This window comes from Plecotus auritus (assembly GCF_963455305.1).
Source record: "Plecotus auritus genome assembly, chromosome: 10".
Taxonomy (NCBI): Eukaryota; Metazoa; Chordata; class Mammalia; order Chiroptera; family Vespertilionidae; genus Plecotus; species Plecotus auritus.
In genome coordinates, this window is record NC_137785.1 from 43,175,135 (window position 1) to 43,194,222 (window position 19,088).

Consider the following 19,088-nt stretch of genomic DNA (forward strand, 5'->3'; position numbering starts at 1 on the left):
TGACATTTTCTTAAAGGTGAACCAAATTCCCAAGGGCTCTGTGTGATACACTTTTTAATAACTGAAACTGTAAGAATTTTTATATTTTTTTACCGGAGGAACTCTTTTCTCCTGAGATCACATTTTGGACTAGGTTGCTAAGAAATGAGCTTCTTACTCAAGGCCCCAATCTTTGTTCTACCTTTAGTTCAGCAGTTCCAAGAAAGAAGTGGCTTATTTTCTCTATCTTGAAAATGCCAACTAAGTGAGGTTATTTATTCATAAGTAGACTAGCAGTGGTGCTGAGAATTAAGCCCAACGGCCACCATGGCCTTCTCTGTGCTCACCTCTCCTCCGTGCGGGCCAGCCTGCCCAGGCTTGCCATGCTTAGATGCTTATAGACCAGTGGATAATTGATATTCCTGGTTCCACATCGGCCATCACTTCACAGTTGTAACTCATCTACATCTGTATGATGCCTTGTTTTTACACTTATCTGTTAGTAGCTTTGAAAATAGTGAAAGCAAAATAAAACACCCCATCAAAATAGAGTCACATCTAAGGGCTCTCCAAGCCATCATGGATTTTTAAAAAGAAGCTATGGTGCCTCAGCATCATGCACTACTAAGTTCTGTACAACAGAAGGCCATGAGTGTGACACCTGTGTGGTCTTATTAAAAATGGGGATTACTTACATAGTATTTGAGCTTTGCGGGTATGTTAAGAAACCAAATTCAGAGACTTGCCCTTACAAAGTAAAATATAGCTCTGTTTTGTACAGTTACCACATTTAATATGGAATATATATATGTGTGTGTATTTCATTCATATATTTGGAATACATATAATATGGACAAAAGTGAATGAGGAGGATAACATACTACCTTTAGAATTCTGGTTATTTTCTCTATTCACCAGGCTAGAACAATATGCAGATATTAAAGTGGAGGAGATGGCTTTTTCTTGATGCAACTGACCCCTGTTACAACTAAGGGGTGACCCCCTTCAGATAATAAACCCATTTAATTGCTGTTTCTCTGCCATCGCCGGGAGGGCACGACACGATCAGCTTGCTGGTAATGGGTGTTTTGCTGCCAGATGGGTTTCCTTCAAAGAAGACTGTGATGTTGTTGATCTTCTTGGGCCGAACGGAGTCCACGGCCCGAACGGAGAAGGCTGGGTGCTCCACGATGAAGGAGTAGGTGACTGTGTGGTAGAAGACGTTCTTGAAGGGGATGACTATGTTGTACCCAGCTCGGATCTGGAAGGGACCTTGCGGCTTTGGGGGCATAGCCACTCCGAAGAGGGGGATGATATACTCTCCGCCTGCAATGGATGACAGGCTCAGGGTGCCCTTGGTCTCCCCCAGGTGGCTGGGCTCGAAATAGACTTCCACACTGACTTCCGTGCCGCCCTGAGCCCCCGCGGCCGCGCTGATGACCTTTTCCGTGTGGAAGTCTACACAGTCGGTCTGAAAGGGGAACAAGTACACCTGGTTCACACGGGGTCCTGGTGGGTATAGCAGCAGCCCAGGTCCATCCCCAGTCCCTCCACTCTCGGTTGGGCAGGGTATAAGAAAGTTGTGTGTCCTTATATAACTCCCTTGAAGATAGGTAGTACTTTTAATTGTTATTCCTATCTATATATATGTAAAAGGCTAATATGCAAAGTGTCCCCTCGGGAATTCCACCAGGAAAACGGGAGTTCGATTGCTCACTATGACGTGCGCTGACCACCAGGAGGCAATGTGGAACACGGCGGGTGACCAGTGGCGGTGATAGCTGGGCACTGAGAGAGCAAGGGAAGGGGGAGGCGAGGAGAGATGGGGAGCCTGATCGGCCCTGATCGCCAGCCAGGCCTAGGGACCCTACCCGTGCACGAATTTCATGCACTGGGCCTCTAGCTTTACTATAAAGAAACTGAGGCCCAAAGACACGAGGCTGGATTATGTTAGTATGGTAGTCATTGGTGTTGCTCCCCATAACTGGCTCTTCTTTCCTTCCATACACATGGAAGATCAAACAATCTAGATCCTCATGGATGGGTGAGACTAGTTCTGGACAATCAATTGAGGGAAGTGAAAGATGCCACTTCCACACCAGAGTATTCAGTTGCCCATGCAAGTCCCTGTAGGGACCTTTCACCCCTCTGGTACTGTGCCTGGAAACATGTGAGATGGTGGCTGCTCCTCAGCCTGGATCCCTGAGTGGCTGTGATAAGCAGAGTCCCCTGCTGAGCCTCACTGCATAGACAATGCAAATGAGAGACAAACCTTTGTGCTCTTACGCCACTGAGATATTGAGGCTCGTTGTATATTACACTCTAGCTTCTCCTGACTGATAGAACTGATCAAGTGCCTATGTCCCTTGACTGTAGCTCTGATGTTGACTGGGCACACGTCCGTCCAGTGTAAAGGCTACATCTCCTAGCTCCCCTTGTTGCTAGGTGAGGTCCTATGCAGTTTTGTTCAATGGAATGTGAGTGGAAATGATATATGCAGCCTCCCTTCCTCCCCCTCCCGCCCTTTTCCCTTGTACCTGGCTAAAATGTGGATGTCACCGTAAGCTATATTGATCCATGTGGACCAAAGCAACTCTCTACAGAGGGAAGAGCATCGGGACAGGAGCCTGGGTGGCTAATGTCATCGAGCTCCCATTCCAGCTCAGACTGCTTATGCCCACAGTTATCTGAGAGAGGAATAAATGTCTATTTTGTTGTTATTTTGGGTTTCTGTTTCAGGAGTTAAGCCTACATTCCGACAGATATATTAGGTAACATGCTGTATATGGGACATTTACTGTGGGCCAGGCTCTATGAAAATCGTTTTATATATGTATTTTAAAATCCTCATAGAAATCCTGTAAGGTCAGGGTATTATCACTCTTTAGAGATAAACTTAGAGAGGTTTAGTAAATGATTCATACAAAGAATATAGTAAAGCCCAGCCAGCGTGGCTCAGCGGTTGAGCATTGAACTCTGAACCGGGAGATCACGGTTCGATTCCCGGTCAGGGCAAATGCCCAGATTGCAGGCTTGATCCCCAGTGTGGGGCATGGAGATTTTAAAAATTCTCTCTCATCATGGATGTTTCTATCTCTCTCTCTCTCTCCCTCTCCCTTCCTCTCTGAAATCAATAAAAATATATATTTTTTAAAAAAAGGACATAGTAAAGCCAGGATTCAAATCCAGGTCTGTTGGCTTCCACAGCCTATACTCATGACCATTGAGCTCTCCTGTCTCCCTTTATTGACTACTGAGCACGCACTGGGAAGCAAAACTCCCCACAGCCTCCCAGCTTGTTAAGATGGAAAGTCTTTAAGGAAGAACCCAGGCCTTGCACTATTTCCTTCTAGCTGGGAGTTCCCAGGCTATATGATGCACCCGACTCTCCTGAGTTTCATAGTTCTGCACCCCTATGTCCTCCTCCCATTATTCTTGAGGCCAGCCTTCTGGCACGGGAAGGGCCAGAGGGTGGGGCAGGGGCTGCTCACCCTGCAGTAGTATTCTGTCTTCTGCCGGGTGTAATTGATGAACTTGGCAAAGATGCTCTGGCCGCTGCCAAGAACAGTCTGGAAGTGGATGGGCTTTTCAGGCAGCGCTGGCATAGCCTTCAAGTTGAGCTCATATTGGTAGTAACCCAAATCATTGTTGTGCATAACTAGTCTCCCGAAGGTTTCGCCAGCTCGCAGGGGCTGGAATTCGAACGAGAATGTGCCCTGCGAGCGAAGACAGAGGCCTCGGTGATGAGGAAGGTCCCGCTTATCCCCTGCCACCCAGGGACCTCAGAGCAGGCTGGTGGCAGAAATGGCACTTCACACTGCACTGCTCACACTGATCTTGAGCCCTGGGAACCTCTGCTCAAACCAGCCCACTTTTCCTCCCGTACTCTTCCTAACTTCTATTCCAGGTATTTCTAGATCTGGAATCTGTTTGAATGTAAAGATAGGTAATGGGTCAAGCACACTATAGACCACAGCCAGGGCTGGCCCGACCTCTGGGGTACGGAACGTGGATCCAGAGGCTCTAGGGGCAGAGCCTCTATCGCAGCTATCCGGGGCCCTGGGCAGTGGGGTCTTACCTCCGAGTTAGAGGGCACCACGAACTGGGAGGGCAGGTTGATGTCAGGCACCCTGCACTCGGTGGCGAAGGTCACCGAGTAGGGCAGGGGGTTCTCCACCTTGACGGAGGCTGATGTGCTCTGCCGGACGGGGCTCACCATCTCGATGGTTTTGATGATGCCTGAAGGGATGACCCTGAAACTCACCACGTAGTATAAGAACTCGTTGGTCACCTCGTTTCGGAAGATCACCTGAGTTCACAGGAGAGTGGGAGGAAGCAGGGCAGAGGAGAGGGGTTAGCGGGGGTCATTCTCTCAGTGAGCAATGCCTGGGCACGGGAAGCGTGGGTGCCAGGCTGACTTGGGCCCTCTCAGCCTCTCTGCATCCCTACCAGCCGGCCCTTCTCTTTATAGATACTCTGCTCTGGCTCCTCCCAGGTGAGAGGATATTACACAGCCTGTGTTTGCTTTGGAGGCCACAGCAGCCCTGTCTAGTGCTGCAGGTGAAGGTCTCCTCAGTGGGGACAGCTGACTGGCCCAGAGAACAAGCAAGTCCTGGAGAGGTTCATGTTGTAGTGGGTTTCACTCCTAATCCTGCTGTTGCCGGAGTAGATGATGACGATGATGACGCCGATGATGATGATGATGATGATGATGATGATGATGACGATGGCATCTAACACTTAATGATTTCTGTGTGCCAGGCACTAGAAGTACTTAATTGTTTCATTCACACAGTTTGTAAGCGACACAATGATTCCTCTCACGGTTGTGTTGTTGTTTTTTTAAGATGATGGAAATGAGGCTTAACAGCATGAAGTATCTTGATTAGCGTCACATGCAGAGAAGTGTCAGAACCAGGATTTGGTTGGACTGATTCTGGAGCTCACACTTGTAACTGTCGTATATTGTCCCCTCACCTCTGCAACTGACTTGTTATTGACACCCTTTTAAAGTTCTTTTCCCGGATGACTGAGGATGGTGAGCATCTTCTCAGCTGCTTATTGCTCATTCACATGTCTACTTCGTGAAGTAGAGTCTATTTGATTGTTTTGCCCTTTTTAACACTTTCCGTTGTTTATCGTATTATTAGGTGGTCATAGTTCTTAATGTATCTGGCCTTTTACTTTCAGCCTCGCCCTGTGTTTAGATTTAGAGTGCTTCTGACACCCTCTGTCTTTTCATCGGAGCATTCAGTCTTTTACATTTAAAATAATTATTTATATGTTTGGGTTGAAGTCTGCCTTCCTGCTCTTTCTTTTCCATTGGTCTCATTTTTCATTCCTCTGTTGCTACCTTCCTGTCTTCTGTTGGGTCAGTATGTATTCTTTCAGAATATATTTCATTTCCTCTAATGGCTTCTTGGCTATCTTTTTAAAGGAAAGATTTTTCATGGTTGCTATAGAGCTGACAATGTGAAGTTTTAACTTGTCAAAATTTAGAGTTATCATTTCATCACTTTCCACTTTCCAACTGACCATTTATGCTTCCTACCTCACATTTCCCACAGCACAAATGTCATAACTGTACTGACCTATAATTTCATTGACCTGTCCATCCCATTTTTGTGCTTTTGTCATCGTACCTTCCTTTTACTTCCATGTATGTAAGAACATCCACTTTACAATGTTATATTTGCTATAAACTGTCAGTTGTCTTTTAAACAAAGTTATGAGAAGAAAAACATGTTTTAATATTTGCCTATTTATTTACTGTTTTTAGTGCTGTTCTTCCCTTCTAGCAGACCCAAGTTTCCATCTGGTATCATCTCCCTTTAGAATGAAGAATACCTATTTGCATTCCAATAATGCTAATGCATTCAGTAATGCAAGTCTCCTGGCAGTGAATTCTCTCATGTTCTTTTATCTGAAAATGTCTATTTCACTCTCACATTTAAAGGATATTTTCAGTGAATAAAGAATTCTTGGTTGATAATTTCTTTTTCTTTCAGCACTTTGTAAATGGCTTCCATTACTTTTGAGGAGAAGTCAGGGGGCACTTTTATTGTTGTCCCCTGTATGTAATAGATCTTAAATCTGGTTGCTTTAAGCTTTTCTTTTTATGTTTGGTTTTCAGCAGTTTTACTATGATGTGCATAGGCATGATTTCCTTTATATTTTTCCTGCTTGAGGTTTGCCAAGTTTCTTGGATCTGTAAATCATTAAAAAAAAATCAAATCAGGGAAATTTCAGCCATTATTTTTTCAAATAATTTTCTGTCCCATTCTCACTTTTTTTTTCTTCTGACTCATAATACTCATTAGATCATCTTATATTTTCCTCACAGGTTCCTGAGGCTCTGGTTGTTTTTCCTCAATCTTTTTTCTCTGTGTTCTTTAGATTGGAAACTTTCTATTGATTTATTTCAAGTTCAATGTATCTTCTCACATCTCTAATCAGCTGTTGAGCACATCCAATGCATTTTTCATTTCAGTTTGTTGTACTTTTCAGTTCTAGAGTATCCATTTGGTTCTTTTTCATAGTTTCTATTTCTCTGCTGAGATTCTTTATCAGTACACTCATTAATATCTTATTTAATTACTTAAAGTATTTCCTTTTAGTTCTTGAACATGTTTATAATAGCTTCTTTGAGGTTTTTGCCTGCTAAATCCAATATCTGTCCCATCTTGGAGTCAATTTCCATTGACTGCTTTTTTCTTGACTATGGGTCAAATTTTCCTGCTTCTCCACAAGTCTAGTAATTTTTGTTTGTGTACTGGACACTGTTGATGATCATTGTAGAGATTCTGGATTCTGCTATCTTCCTTATGAGAGTGTTGATTTTATTCTAGGAGGCAGTTCAATCACTGACACTTTAAACTTGTGTAGCTTTGGTTTTATGCTTTTTTAGAGCAGATATGTGGAAAACTCAAGGTGTTCCTTAAGACCTTTCAACTTGGTGGGATTCGATATCCACATTTTTTTAGTGTAAGGCTTTTCCAGGCTGGCCTACAGAAGATCTTATCTGATGGACAAGGTGCTTTCTTCTGGCCTTTCAGGTATCTGGGTTACCAGGGCTAAGGAGGTGTGGTTAATGCAGCCTCTCCACTCTGGCTGGGTCACACCTCCCATGTTCCCAGCGCTGATTAATTCCTCATCACCCCTGTAGCAGCTGCTCTCTCATGTAGTCTCTTCCTGTGCATGTGCAGTCCATCTTCAGCCAAGGACTTTGCAGGGAACGCCTGTATAGACTTTTGTACTACCACTCCCTCCTTATCCTGCTCACTCATTTCTGGTGCCTTACCCAGCGATTTCAGCTGCACCAAACTCTGATTTCTGTCACGTCAGTTCACTGGGGCTGCTGCACTGTACTGAGACTCGAGCTTACTGCACTGCAGTCAGGAAATTGTCCCTGGGCAGAGAGCCAGGACAATCATGGGACTCATCAATTTCCTTCTCTCTGATGAATTGCAGTATTGTGCTGCTTGTTTTCCAAGGACTGAGAAGACTTGCCTCAGACATTTTGCCCAGTTTTATGGTTTATATGGTGGGAGGACTAGTTACTCCATCATAACCAAAAGTGCTTTTGATTTTTAAAAATTCTGTTGTTATTGTTGATTAAAAAACCTTGTTGTTATTGTTATTATCAATTTAAATACTTATTACTGTAAAGAAATTCTGTGATCTGGCTTCATTGTCATTTTTACTCAAAAGTCTTTACACTTACATTTTAATACATATATTTATTTATATATTTCTCTTCACACCTACAGTTTATGAAAATCTCTTTTCTCTATAAAAGAGAAAATATCTCTTATTTCCCCATTTACTTCCAACAGAATGAGCACATTATTTTCATTGCCTTATTTTATTCTTTCCCTTCCTAACTTGAGGCCATATGAAGTATTTCAGATTGCTTTTCAACAATTATTTGAAATTACCTATCAGTTTAGACTCTTTGTTCATTGTATCCTTCTACTTTCCTCTTGGATTCATTTACTTACCTTTAAAATTTTGTTAATTTAAAAAGTTTTAATTTGTAGTACTTCTTTCAAAGATTGTGTATATGGTTGGGTTACTTTGAATCATTGCATGTTAAAAAATATCTTTATTTTGCTCTCATAATAGTTTTGAGTTCTAGGTTGAAAATCATTCTAAGTAGTTTATATTTTGGGTATATAACTAGGAGTGAAATTGCTGAGTCATATGGTAACTCTATGTTTAAGCATATAAAGAAATGCCAGACTGTTTTCCAAAGTGACGGCACTATTTATATTACCATAGCTAAGGATTCAATTTCTCCACACTCTCACCAGCACCTGTTATTCTTTCTTTTCATCTTTCAATTTCTTTGTACTCATGTGCTAAGCCTGGTGATATTACTCAGTTCTGTCTTCTAACTTACAAATAATTCTTCCCCAGAGTTCATTACACTATTCAGCTGTCCTCTATGGTTTTATTTTAAAAAATGTTTTTATTGATTCTTAGAGAGAGAGGAAGAGAGAGGGAGAGAGAGAAACATCAATGTGAGACAGAAATATCAATCAGCTGCCTTCTGCATGCCCCCCACTGGGGATCGAGCCCACAACCCAGGCATGTGCTAGACCAACTGGAATTGAACTGGTGCCCTTTTGGTGTATGGGACAACACTCAACCAACTGAGCCACACTGGCCAGGACCTTTATGGCTTTCTATTCCAAATATCCTATTTTTCATTTCCAGGTTCTCCAATTGATTCTCTTCCACAACAGCCTGTTCTTATTTCATGGGTATGATTATCTTCCTTTGTTCCCTTAAGGATATCTATATATATAAAAGCCTAAGTGACCATTATGACCAAATGACTGGAATGACCAGAACGACTGGTCGACCAGTGGCTATGACACACACTGATCACCAGGGGGCAGATGCTCAATGCAGGAGCTGCCCCCTGGTGGTCAGTACGCCCCCACAGCCAACTTCCCGTGAGCCCTCCCCCTACTCGGCTGGTCCCCCTATATGCCTTGATCACCGGCCAGGCTGAGGGATCCCACCTGTGCATGAATTTGTGCATCGGGCCTTTAGTTGATAATATTCACTGAAAGTCTTCTTCTGTTTGCTTTAATACCTATTATCTCAGGAGTTCTTCTTTGTTGAGCTGGTATTTCTATTTTATGGTGGCTTTTCCCCTCTTCAGATGTTTTGTGATTCCTTGATTTTAAGGTTTTCTGTTAACTTGTTTGTGAATGTGACCTGAGTGGAGCAGCCTAACTCAGTGATTGTAGGAGAGGAGATGACATGCTATTGGGTAGGTTTTGCCAGTATCTCTTCTGGCAGGGGAGATGTGCTCCTACTTCCTGTTTTTTTCACATTAAAATCTTTCCCTAGGTAATTCCATTCTCCACATAGCTTTAAATACTATCGATAAATAGGTAATTCCCATATATTATCTCCAGCCCTGACCTTTCTTGTGAGTTCACATATGCTCCCTTTCTTCAAAGCACATACCTCATTTTGTGATAATGCATTCATAGTGCAATTATTTGATTAAAGTCTATCTCCTTTCACTGGACTGTGTATTCCATGAGAATAGGGACTGTGTCTATTTTTGATGATTACTGTGTTAGCAGCACCTAGTATATGGCATATATGTTCAATAGATATTTATTGAACTAATGAATGAATTAGGAACAACTGCTCCTATATGAAAGATGCTATGTTGTCTTGGATTAGATGACTCTGAGTTGAATCCTGGCTCTGACATTACCAGCTATGTGTGTTGAGTGCTCAGCACAATGCTGGACACTCTATAAGCACCCAGAAAATGGGATATTTTATTACTGTGGTATGGTATTTGCTAGTCCAGTGTTACAAACTGTGTAAGAGTTTTCATGACTCTTCTTCCTTGAAAGCTTGGCATGGGCCTACGTGATGGCTGGCTGGCCTTGCAATCTGGTCTCATCTTAAAGAGGCTGGGGATCCTGACTGCCTTTGCCAGGTCACTTTAAATGGTCAGCCCGACAGGATAAGGATAGGCTGGCTATGGAGGACTTCTTCACTCCCTAACACCTGGATTGTCAACCTCAGGGTCAGACCTCCAGGGTTCCAGGGCAATGCCTTTGACATATGGATACCTTTGCGCTGTATAGTCCCTCCTTGTGGGAAAAGAAGTTCAGCTTGTAGTCTTTCTTGGATCCAGACAGTACATCAATGTAATCAAGGCCCTTTAAGGTGGCACTTAGGTCTGGCTTCTCTGGTTTCAGCATTTCCACAATGACTCGGAACCTGAGGGAGCACAGGAGCATAAGAAGGAAGGATAGAGAAAATGAGGTATTTGCCCAAAGAAAGGAAGGAAAGGTGCTATCTCTACTCTTGATTTTATGTAAAATACATGGGTCCAGGGTTCTTGCCTTCATTCTGTCTCTAACGATAACAGTAACTGCCATTTACTGACCACCTATTATGTGCCAGCTATTGAGTCAGTGCTCTGCATGTGTCACAGGCCTTTAATCCCTGTGATGCCTGCAGGAGGTGCATGTCATTACCATCTCCATTTACTAGCGAGGAAATGAGGCCAAGAGAAGGGAGATAACATGCTCAGGTAACATGACTAGTTATTGGCAGAACTTAGGTATAGGCCTTTACCCACAATGCTCAGCAAGTGGCCTCTTCTCCCAACCTTTGGCTCCTGAACTATAAAAGAAGGGGACTAGGCTGTGTGGCCTCAAGCTCCTCTAGTCCTTTCATTCTTCTCTACTTCCACTGCAAGTACAAGGTCCAAGGGATGTCCTTCTCTGGCCAGTGTCTTAGGTAATAAGACGGAACACTCAATAATAACAACCATGATTATTGTTATGACAATAGTAATAACTAACATTTATTGAGCACTTATTTCGTGCCAGGCACTGTTCTAGGATGTTTATAGGTAACCAGCCACTCATAGAGAGCACTGAACAGGAGAATGTCTCTGGAGGCTTAGAGTTCAGGCAATGCCTGGCCACATCAGGGAACTTGATCTCTGGCCCTTTTAGCCAATGTCCTCCAGAGGCCCTGACCAGGGGAAGGGGCAGGCTAGACAGTAGAAGTCTTCTTCTGTCTCCCCCACTCTAACCCCATGCCCCACTCCCTTACCTCTGGGGCTTGTTTAGCCAGTTGGTGATTGGCAGGAGCTCAGTATAGGGCGTCTTACATGGCACTTCACGATAAATACTGGCCACGGCTTTGGGGGGCTCGGCAGTCCCATGCAGCGCATATAGCCAGCCGGTTCCATCTGGCAGGGGGAAGAAGAGGGTGCCCTAAGGAGAGGAAGAAATGCAATCAGAATGATACCGAGGGGCCTTTATTAGGCACCTCTCAGGCATGGTAGTCACACGGGATTAATGGAGGCTCTGCAAATGAGCATAACACTTGGGCAAGAAGCTGCTTCAAGAGTCATAAAAATATTCCCAGGTGTTTGAACCAGGAATCACAGAGAAGGGATCTTACTTTAGAAAAATCCCTCCAGGGAAAAAGTTACATACATATATAAGCATATATATTATAATCGTTTATAGGAATATGACAATTTGGAGCTAACTTAAATATTCAACAACTGGGGAATGTTAAATAAATCATGAAACCCTCATTCAAAATTTCAGGCAATCATTAAAAATGATTATTGCCCTAGCTGGTTTGGCTCAGTGGATAGAACATCAGGTCTGAAGGGTCCCAGGTTTGATTCCAGTCAAGGGTACATGCCCGGGTTGTGGGCTCGATCCCTAGTAGGGGCTGTGCAGGAGGCAGCTGATCAATGATTCTCGCTCATCATTGATGTTTCTATCTCTCTCTCTCCCTCTCCATTCCTCTCTGAAATCAATTAAAAATATATTAAAAAAAGAAAAATGATTATCATGAAGACTACCTAATTAAATAGAAAAATGCTCATGATAGAATGTACAGTGAAAATAAACAGAATGAAAAACTGATGGCAGCCAAGGCTGTATCTGCATAGTATTGGGAGTGAAGATACCAGAAGATAGGGTCCCCTCTCGTTCTAACATTCTCTGAGCTGCCAAGCTCTGTCTCCTAACCTCTCTCACACAACTTCTCCCTCCAATCACACCAGAAAACGAACTGATGGGGTGCTCGGCCTACCTGATGCTTGCGGTTCTCCACATTCATGGTGCGGGGCTTGTAGGTAATCTCATAGGGCTTGTTTTGCTGATGGGGCTCCAGAGTGATGAACTCAGGCCCCTCCCAGTGCTCGCCCTCAAAGATGGGGTGCAGATTCCAGGTCTGGTTGGTGCGATTTGAAAGCAGGATGGTCTGCGTGTGCTTGGAGCGCACCTGGCAGGTGAAATTTACCGTCTGGAAGGAATACAGGCACTTTACACAGGCAGTGGAATTTACAAGTTTGGAGTTCACAGCAAAGTCCAGACTGGAGGTGCATATTTGGGAGGTGTCAGTTTAGCAATTTTTTTAAAGGTGAAAATACTGGATGAGATTATCAAGAAGTAAGTGTATTTAGAAAAAGGAAGGACCTTAAGGACGAATTCCTGACTGGCACACTCCATTGTTAAGAAGAATCAGAAGAGATGGGAAGGAATAGCTAATCAGATAGGAAGAGAACCAGGAGAGGGTGGTATCCTGGAAGCCATGTGAAGGAACCGTTTGAAGAAGGAGGTACTTGTTCAAGGTGTCAAATGCTACCAGGAGGTCAAGTAAGATGAAGGTGAGAACTGGCCATTGAATGTAACAACATGGACCAGTGTGGTATTGGTGTTAAGAGAGTCAAATAGATCAATGGACAAGAACAGAGTTCAGTAATAGACACACACATATATGACCCATTGATTTTTCACCAAAGTGCAAAGGCAATTCAGTAGAGAAAGGATAATCTTTTCAACAAATGGTGCTGCAATAATTAGATATCCATGTAAGTAAAAAGAAATTTGATCCATATCTTGTACTACATACAAAAATGAACTTGAAACAGACTGAAGATCTAAATGTAAAACTTGTGTCCTGAATATATAAAGAGCTCTGAAAACTCAATATTAAGAAAACAAACAACCCAATTACAAATAAAAGATTTGAACAAATACTTCAAAAAAGAGTACATATGGATGGCAAATAAGTATCTGAAAAGATTCTCAACATCATTAGCCATTAGGGAAATGCAAATGAAAAACTACAATGAAATACCACTACATATCTATTAGAATTACTAAAATAAAAAAGAAAGACCATATCAAGTGTTGATAAGGATATGATACAAATAGAAATGTCAGACATTACTAGTGGGAATGTGAAATGACACAACCACTTCGTAAAACAGTTTGGTAGATTCTTAAGAAAGTGAATATATATCTACCCTATGACCCAGCCATTCACTCCTAAGTACCCAAGAAAATGAAAGCATGTGTTCTTGCCAAGATTTGTTCATTCATGTTTATAGCATTCTGTATGTTTTCCTTTACATACCATTCTTGAAATAACAAAATTAGAGAGATGGGGATCAGGTATCATTTTTACCACAAGCAGTGTTGCCAGGAACACAGTAGGCAGTGCACTGTTAGGTTTCTAGGAACAGAGCTAGCAGAGGGTTAACCCAAGGCTATTAAAAAACAACACATAGTAAAGGTATTCATCCCTCACTCGTGGCTTATAACAGAACTTGATCTAGCCAGAGATGTCAATACAAGCTTCCTTGAGAATGTGATGCTTGAATTGAGAGCTGAAGAATGAACAGGAATTAACTAAATGAAGAGGAAAAAAGAACATTTCAGTAGTGGGAAAAGCATGTGCAAAGGCCCTGTGGGGGGGGCAGAAGCAGGTCTGAATATTTGAGGTGGGCACTGAGGACTATTTGAACAGAGCATCTGCCTCTGGAAGGCCTGAGTTCACTTGTGGGGCTTGCTAGCCCACTCTGGCCAAAGGCAGCACTTACTGACCTCTTTCACTGCAGGTGGTCCCACGCAGATTCCAGACAGGGTTAGGCTCAGAGGAGGGCCTCCCTGGATGAAGCAGAGCAGATTTTTGTAGAGACTCTCCTTGCCCAACTCCGTGGGATGGTAGGTCACTTCTAAAGAAACCTCCATGCCTGTAGTGATATAGCCTTCTTCTGGGCTGATGGAGAAATTAGGCTCAAATTTTCTGACATCCCATTTAAACCTTTTCCAAGACAAAAGGAGACAAGGAAGATAGGTTACTAGTGTCCTGGGGACGTCCTCAATGCTGCTGAGAACAAGACTGGAGGTTCACCCCCTTGTGGACTCCATGGGACTGGGAGGAGAAAGCTTGCTCGGTAAAGCAGAGGCTGTGTGGACAGGGTAAGATGACTCAGCTCCCTCTCAGAGCTGAGCAGGGTGGGAAGTGGCTGCATCGGGGACATACATATGAATGTGTTCCCACGTGTGCACTCAAGGTCGCATAGCTAGGAAGTGGCTGAGCTAGGACTGGAACCTTCCTCAGGCTGTGGCCGTAACCACTCCCTGCACGGCCTCCCCGGCCAGATCCAGGAGGGTGGAGATGATCCCTTCCTGTGAGAGTTGCATCTGCTCTTGGTGGCATTGGGATGCGATGGCTCTGAGTGGTCATCACTCTGTGGTCTGGCATTTGGTCCAGGCAGGAGGCAGAGGGTGGACAGTGCAGACCGACGTGCTTCCAGTGCAAGGGCTGCCACACTGCACCCTCAGGGCCCCGTTCACACTGAGTTTGTGTGAGGGGTGCCCCTGCAGATGTGAGGTGTGCAGCCTGCACAGCTTTGGTGGCATGCCTGAGTGGTGGCTGGGGTGGGCACCTGCTAGGAAGTGGGAAGAGCGTGGGAAGGAGAGCTGCCATAGGTACACCTGTGTTCCAATTCTGTCTTTCCCACTTCCTGGCTGTGTGACCCCCAGACAAGCTGTCTGACCTCTTTGAGCTGCAAATTCATCTGTGAAATGGGGACAATACAGTACTTATCTTGGGTCCTGGGACAGTCAAATGGGATCTTCTATGTAAGAATACTCAGCATTGCACCTGCACCTGGTAAGTTCTTGCTAAATGTGGGATTTTGGAAAAGGTACTGAATCTCTTTTTACTTCAGTTTCCTCGTCTGTAAAATGGATCAATCATAGCATTGGTCTCGTAGAATTGTTGGGATTAAATGAGATGAGCCATGCAAAGGCCATATAACAGGCACGGAGCAAATGTTCTAGAATATTAATTTTAGTAATCAGGCCATCACAGTCACATTTTGAAGGAAGGAAAGAGATGTAAAAGGCAAAGTAAAGAAATAAAAAGTGGCCACACTTGTAAAACAAATGTCTAATCCGATCCAGGGTCTGAGCGCTCTGCTCCAGCTCCTACCTTGCACCCACGTCGCCCGTGTTCAGCATGAGGATGCGGCGCGTGGCTTTTGTCTGATACACGACTGGTCCAAAGGGAATATGCTGCTGGTCCAGGGAGACCTCCAGGGCGTGGCAGCAGCCGCTGAGCAGGAAGAGGGGGCGCAGGAGCCCCATGCTCTCCATGAATACTTCCTCAGAGAAGAGGGGGACACGCTTCTTCGGGGCAAAGATGACCTCTAGCTTACGGACTTCTTTGGGCTTCAGCGTGATGTTGTTGAAGGGTACCAGGGTGATGACCTGGGCAAGAGGACAGTGAGCCTCAGCAGCTGAGGGAGGGGGCTGCTGAGGCCTCCATTCCTAGAGGTCTTGCTGCTGGGGCTGTCACAGCCCAGGGGGCAAATCTCACTGCTGCTCTCTCTTACCAGCTGTGCCATCGTTGACCAGTTACTTAAACTTCCTATGACACATTCAGCTAGATCAGTGGTCGGCAAACTCATTAGTCAACAGAGCCAAATATCAACAGTACAACGATTGAAATTTCTTTTGAGAGCCACATTTTTTAAACTTAAACTTCTTCTAATGCCACTTCTTCAAAATAGACTCACCCAGGCCATGGTATTTTGTGGAAGAACCACACTCAAGGGACCAAAGAGCCGCATGTGGCTTGCGAGCCGCAGTTTGCTGATCACGGAGCTAGATCATCTATATAAAATGTATGGGACAGCCCGGCTGGTGTGGCTCAGTGTTTGGGTGTTGACCTATGAACCAGGAGGTCACAATTTGATTCCCTGTCAGGGCACCTGCCTGGGTTATGGCCTTGATCCCCAGTGTGGGGTGTGCAGGAAGCAAAGGATCAATGATTCCCTCTCATCATTGACGTTTCTATCTCTCTCCCTCCCTATCCTTTCCTCTCTGAAATCAATAAAAATATATTAAAAAAATAAAATGTAGGGCACATAATAGACACTCAATAAATGTTAATTCTCGCCAGCCTTGGGCAAACTACAGCCCGCGGGCCTTATCCGGCTGTTCTATCCGGTTCTCTTGCTCTCCCCTCCGCTCCTTTACTTTGAATTTATATTAGTTCACACAAACACTCCATCCATGCTTTTGTTCCGGCCCTCCGGTCCAGTTTAAGAACCCATTGTGGCCCTCGAGTCAAAAAGTTTGCCCACCCCTGTGAACCACTACTCTCTGCTGGAGGAGACAGAAGAGGAAATAAAAACACTCAGCGCTCTGTGGTTTTTGAGGAGCGCCCCCCAGCTCCCTGCTACAGTGCAGATTCCGGGGCCCTGCCCCAGGCTGGCTGATCAGTGTCCTTGGAAGGGCCTGGGACCTGCATTTTCAAAAGTGCCCTGGGTGACTTGTGCGTTTTAAAGTTGGAGAACCACTGTCTGAATTTGTGTGGTCCCCTCTCCCCCCCCCACACCCCCCCCCACGGTCCTGGTTAAGGCAAATCAAAATCAGCTCTAAGGAAGCCGAACCCCTTTTCCACCTTGAGCTCCCTTTGGTCCAGTGCTGGGCAGTCACCAGCAAGTGGACCCAGGCAGCAGGGCGTGAGATAATGGGCCGAGAGGCCGCCATAGCAAAGTGATCCTAGCGATTTCTCCAAACACAATGATGTTGGAAGCCAACCCCAGGTGATGGTGTCAGCACAGGTCACTGGCAGCTTGTGTCTGATCAATCAAAGAAGCAGATTGGTAGGCAAACTGTGAGGGCCCTGACTTATTGGAAACCAGGACTTCAACTTGGATTAATGAGGCATGCCGACGCCTCATTAGTGGAAAGACAGACACCAAAATGTTAAGTGATTATTGCTCTCTTTCTCTGGATGGCAAAGTGGGCAACATGGGGTTCTGGGTGGAGATACCCACTGTGTCTCTGGCTGTGGCTGGCCTCTCACAGCCAGTGTTTGTGTGTCCTGCATCCCCCAGGTGGTCCACAGTGTGCCTGTCACACTGAATCACAACTGGATTTCCTAAAGCACTGACCCTTTCTGGCCGGTATACCTTTGCCTGCCGGAAACACCCTCCCCGACCTGTCTGCCTGGGAGATACCTCTCCATCCTGTAACACTCAGTGCAGCCGTCCTCTGAGAAGCCCCACCTCTTCCGATCCTCTGGGAAGTAATTAGGTTTAGATGAGGCCTTGAGAGAGGGACCCTCCTGATGGGATTAGATACACTGGAAAGCCCAGTCTTGCTTGCTCTCCTGTATGTGCACACAGCCAGAAGGTGACCACCTATGAGCCAGGAGGAGAGCCCTCACCAGAAGCAGACCATGCTGGCACTCTGACCTCACACTCCCAGCTTCCAGAACTATCCTATATAATAAAAGCCCAATAGGCTAAGTGTCTGACCGTTCGACCGTTCGACCAGTCAATATGGTGCACACTGACCACCATGGGGCGGACGCTCCGACCAGTAGGTTAGCTTGCTGCTGGGGTCCGGCTGATCAGGACTGGGCGAGACGGTCCGGACATGCCCTGGAGCCCTCCCGTGCTCCCTCCCCGGCCTCCATCATGCACCAGTGGGATCCCTTGGCCTGGCCTGTGCCTTCTTGCAATCTGGGACCCCTTGGGGGGATGTCAGAGAGCTGGTTTTGGCCTGATCCCCGCAGGCCAGGCTGAGGGGCCCACCAGTGCACAAATCCGTGCACTGGGCCTCTAGTGAGAAAATAAATGTCTGCTGTGTAAGCCACCCAGTCTACTTTGTTAGGGCAGCCCAAGTTAAGACACATCTGTGTATTTTTAGCACCTAGCACGTATTTACTGAGTAAATGTAAGGGGATGGATACATTTACCCTTGGGATGAATGAAGCACACCTAGTCCATTGTCAAAGGACCATCCGAATACTGATGAGTATAAGATGGGGAGCAGGCAGCTGGGACGGGTAGCTCCTCTCTCCAGGGAGCTTGGGACATGGATGTAGGAACAAGGGTGCATCTCACACAGGTGATGAGTGCAGAGGGGGGACACCCTTTCAGGGGCAGGTGGTGATGGGTACCAAAACATCCTCTTCTTCTTGAACCCACACGCCCCCTTCTAAGAGTCTGCCATGAGCAGAGAGCCACGGATGCACACAAAGCTTTGGTTGCATGGACATACATTGTTGCTTATAACATAAAGCATCAGAAACACCTGAGTTGAGCAGAAATAGACAATTGGTCTGTCTACATAATGGAGGGAGCAGTGAACACGTGGCATTGGAGGACATGAACAATATTTACGATGTGTTACGAGATGGGTTCAAAATAATTCGAACATTGTAATTTTATTTTTGTAAAAAAATGTGTAGGGCCTAACTGGTTTGGCTCAGTGGATAGAGCGTCGGCCTGCAGACTGAAAGGTCCCAGGTTCAATTCCGGTCAAGGGCATGTACCTTGGTTGCGGGCACATCCCCAGTAGGGGATGTGCAGGAGGCAGCTGATAGATATTTCTCTTATCGATGATTCTAACTCTCTCTCCCTCTCCCTTCCTCTCTGTAAAAAAATCAATAAAATATATACTTAAAAAATGTGTAGGAAAAACCCGGGAAAGATAGACATAAAAATGTGAAGTGATTATTTCTGGGTATGAGATTATGGGCAAAATGTTTTCCTTTATGATTTTCTATATTTTTCAAATTGTCTGCAATGAAGATCTGTGTTTATTCATTAGAATTTACTGCCTCCCATCAAGTCCACTCCTTCTGTTTCACTCTGTTGCCCTTTAGAGAGATGTTGCCTCTTTAAGCCTCGATTTCCTTGGATGTGAACTGAGCATAATAAAAGCACGGACTCTGGGCTGTTTCTGTGAAGATGGTCAGAGACGGCACTGGAAAGTTGT

At 45.0% G+C, this 19,088-nt stretch overlaps 1 protein-coding gene across 1 annotated transcript in view; it reads right to left on the minus strand.

Annotated features, from left to right (window-relative positions):
* Positions 1 to 754: 754 nt before the first annotated feature.
* HYDIN (HYDIN axonemal central pair apparatus protein) overlaps positions 755 to 19,088 on the minus strand; it is a gene marked incomplete at its 5' end in the record, with an annotated part of 303,461 nt that continues 285,127 nt past the window's right edge. Inside the window, 8 exon segments of the mRNA XM_080643807.1 lie at positions 755 to 1,450; positions 3,471 to 3,695; positions 4,058 to 4,288; positions 10,089 to 10,239; positions 11,086 to 11,249; positions 12,088 to 12,300; positions 13,887 to 14,106; positions 15,283 to 15,560. Coding sequence (XP_080499933.1) covers positions 968 to 1,450; positions 3,471 to 3,695; positions 4,058 to 4,288; positions 10,089 to 10,239; positions 11,086 to 11,249; positions 12,088 to 12,300; positions 13,887 to 14,106; positions 15,283 to 15,560 — 1,965 coding nt within the window. The 3' untranslated portion in view covers positions 755 to 967.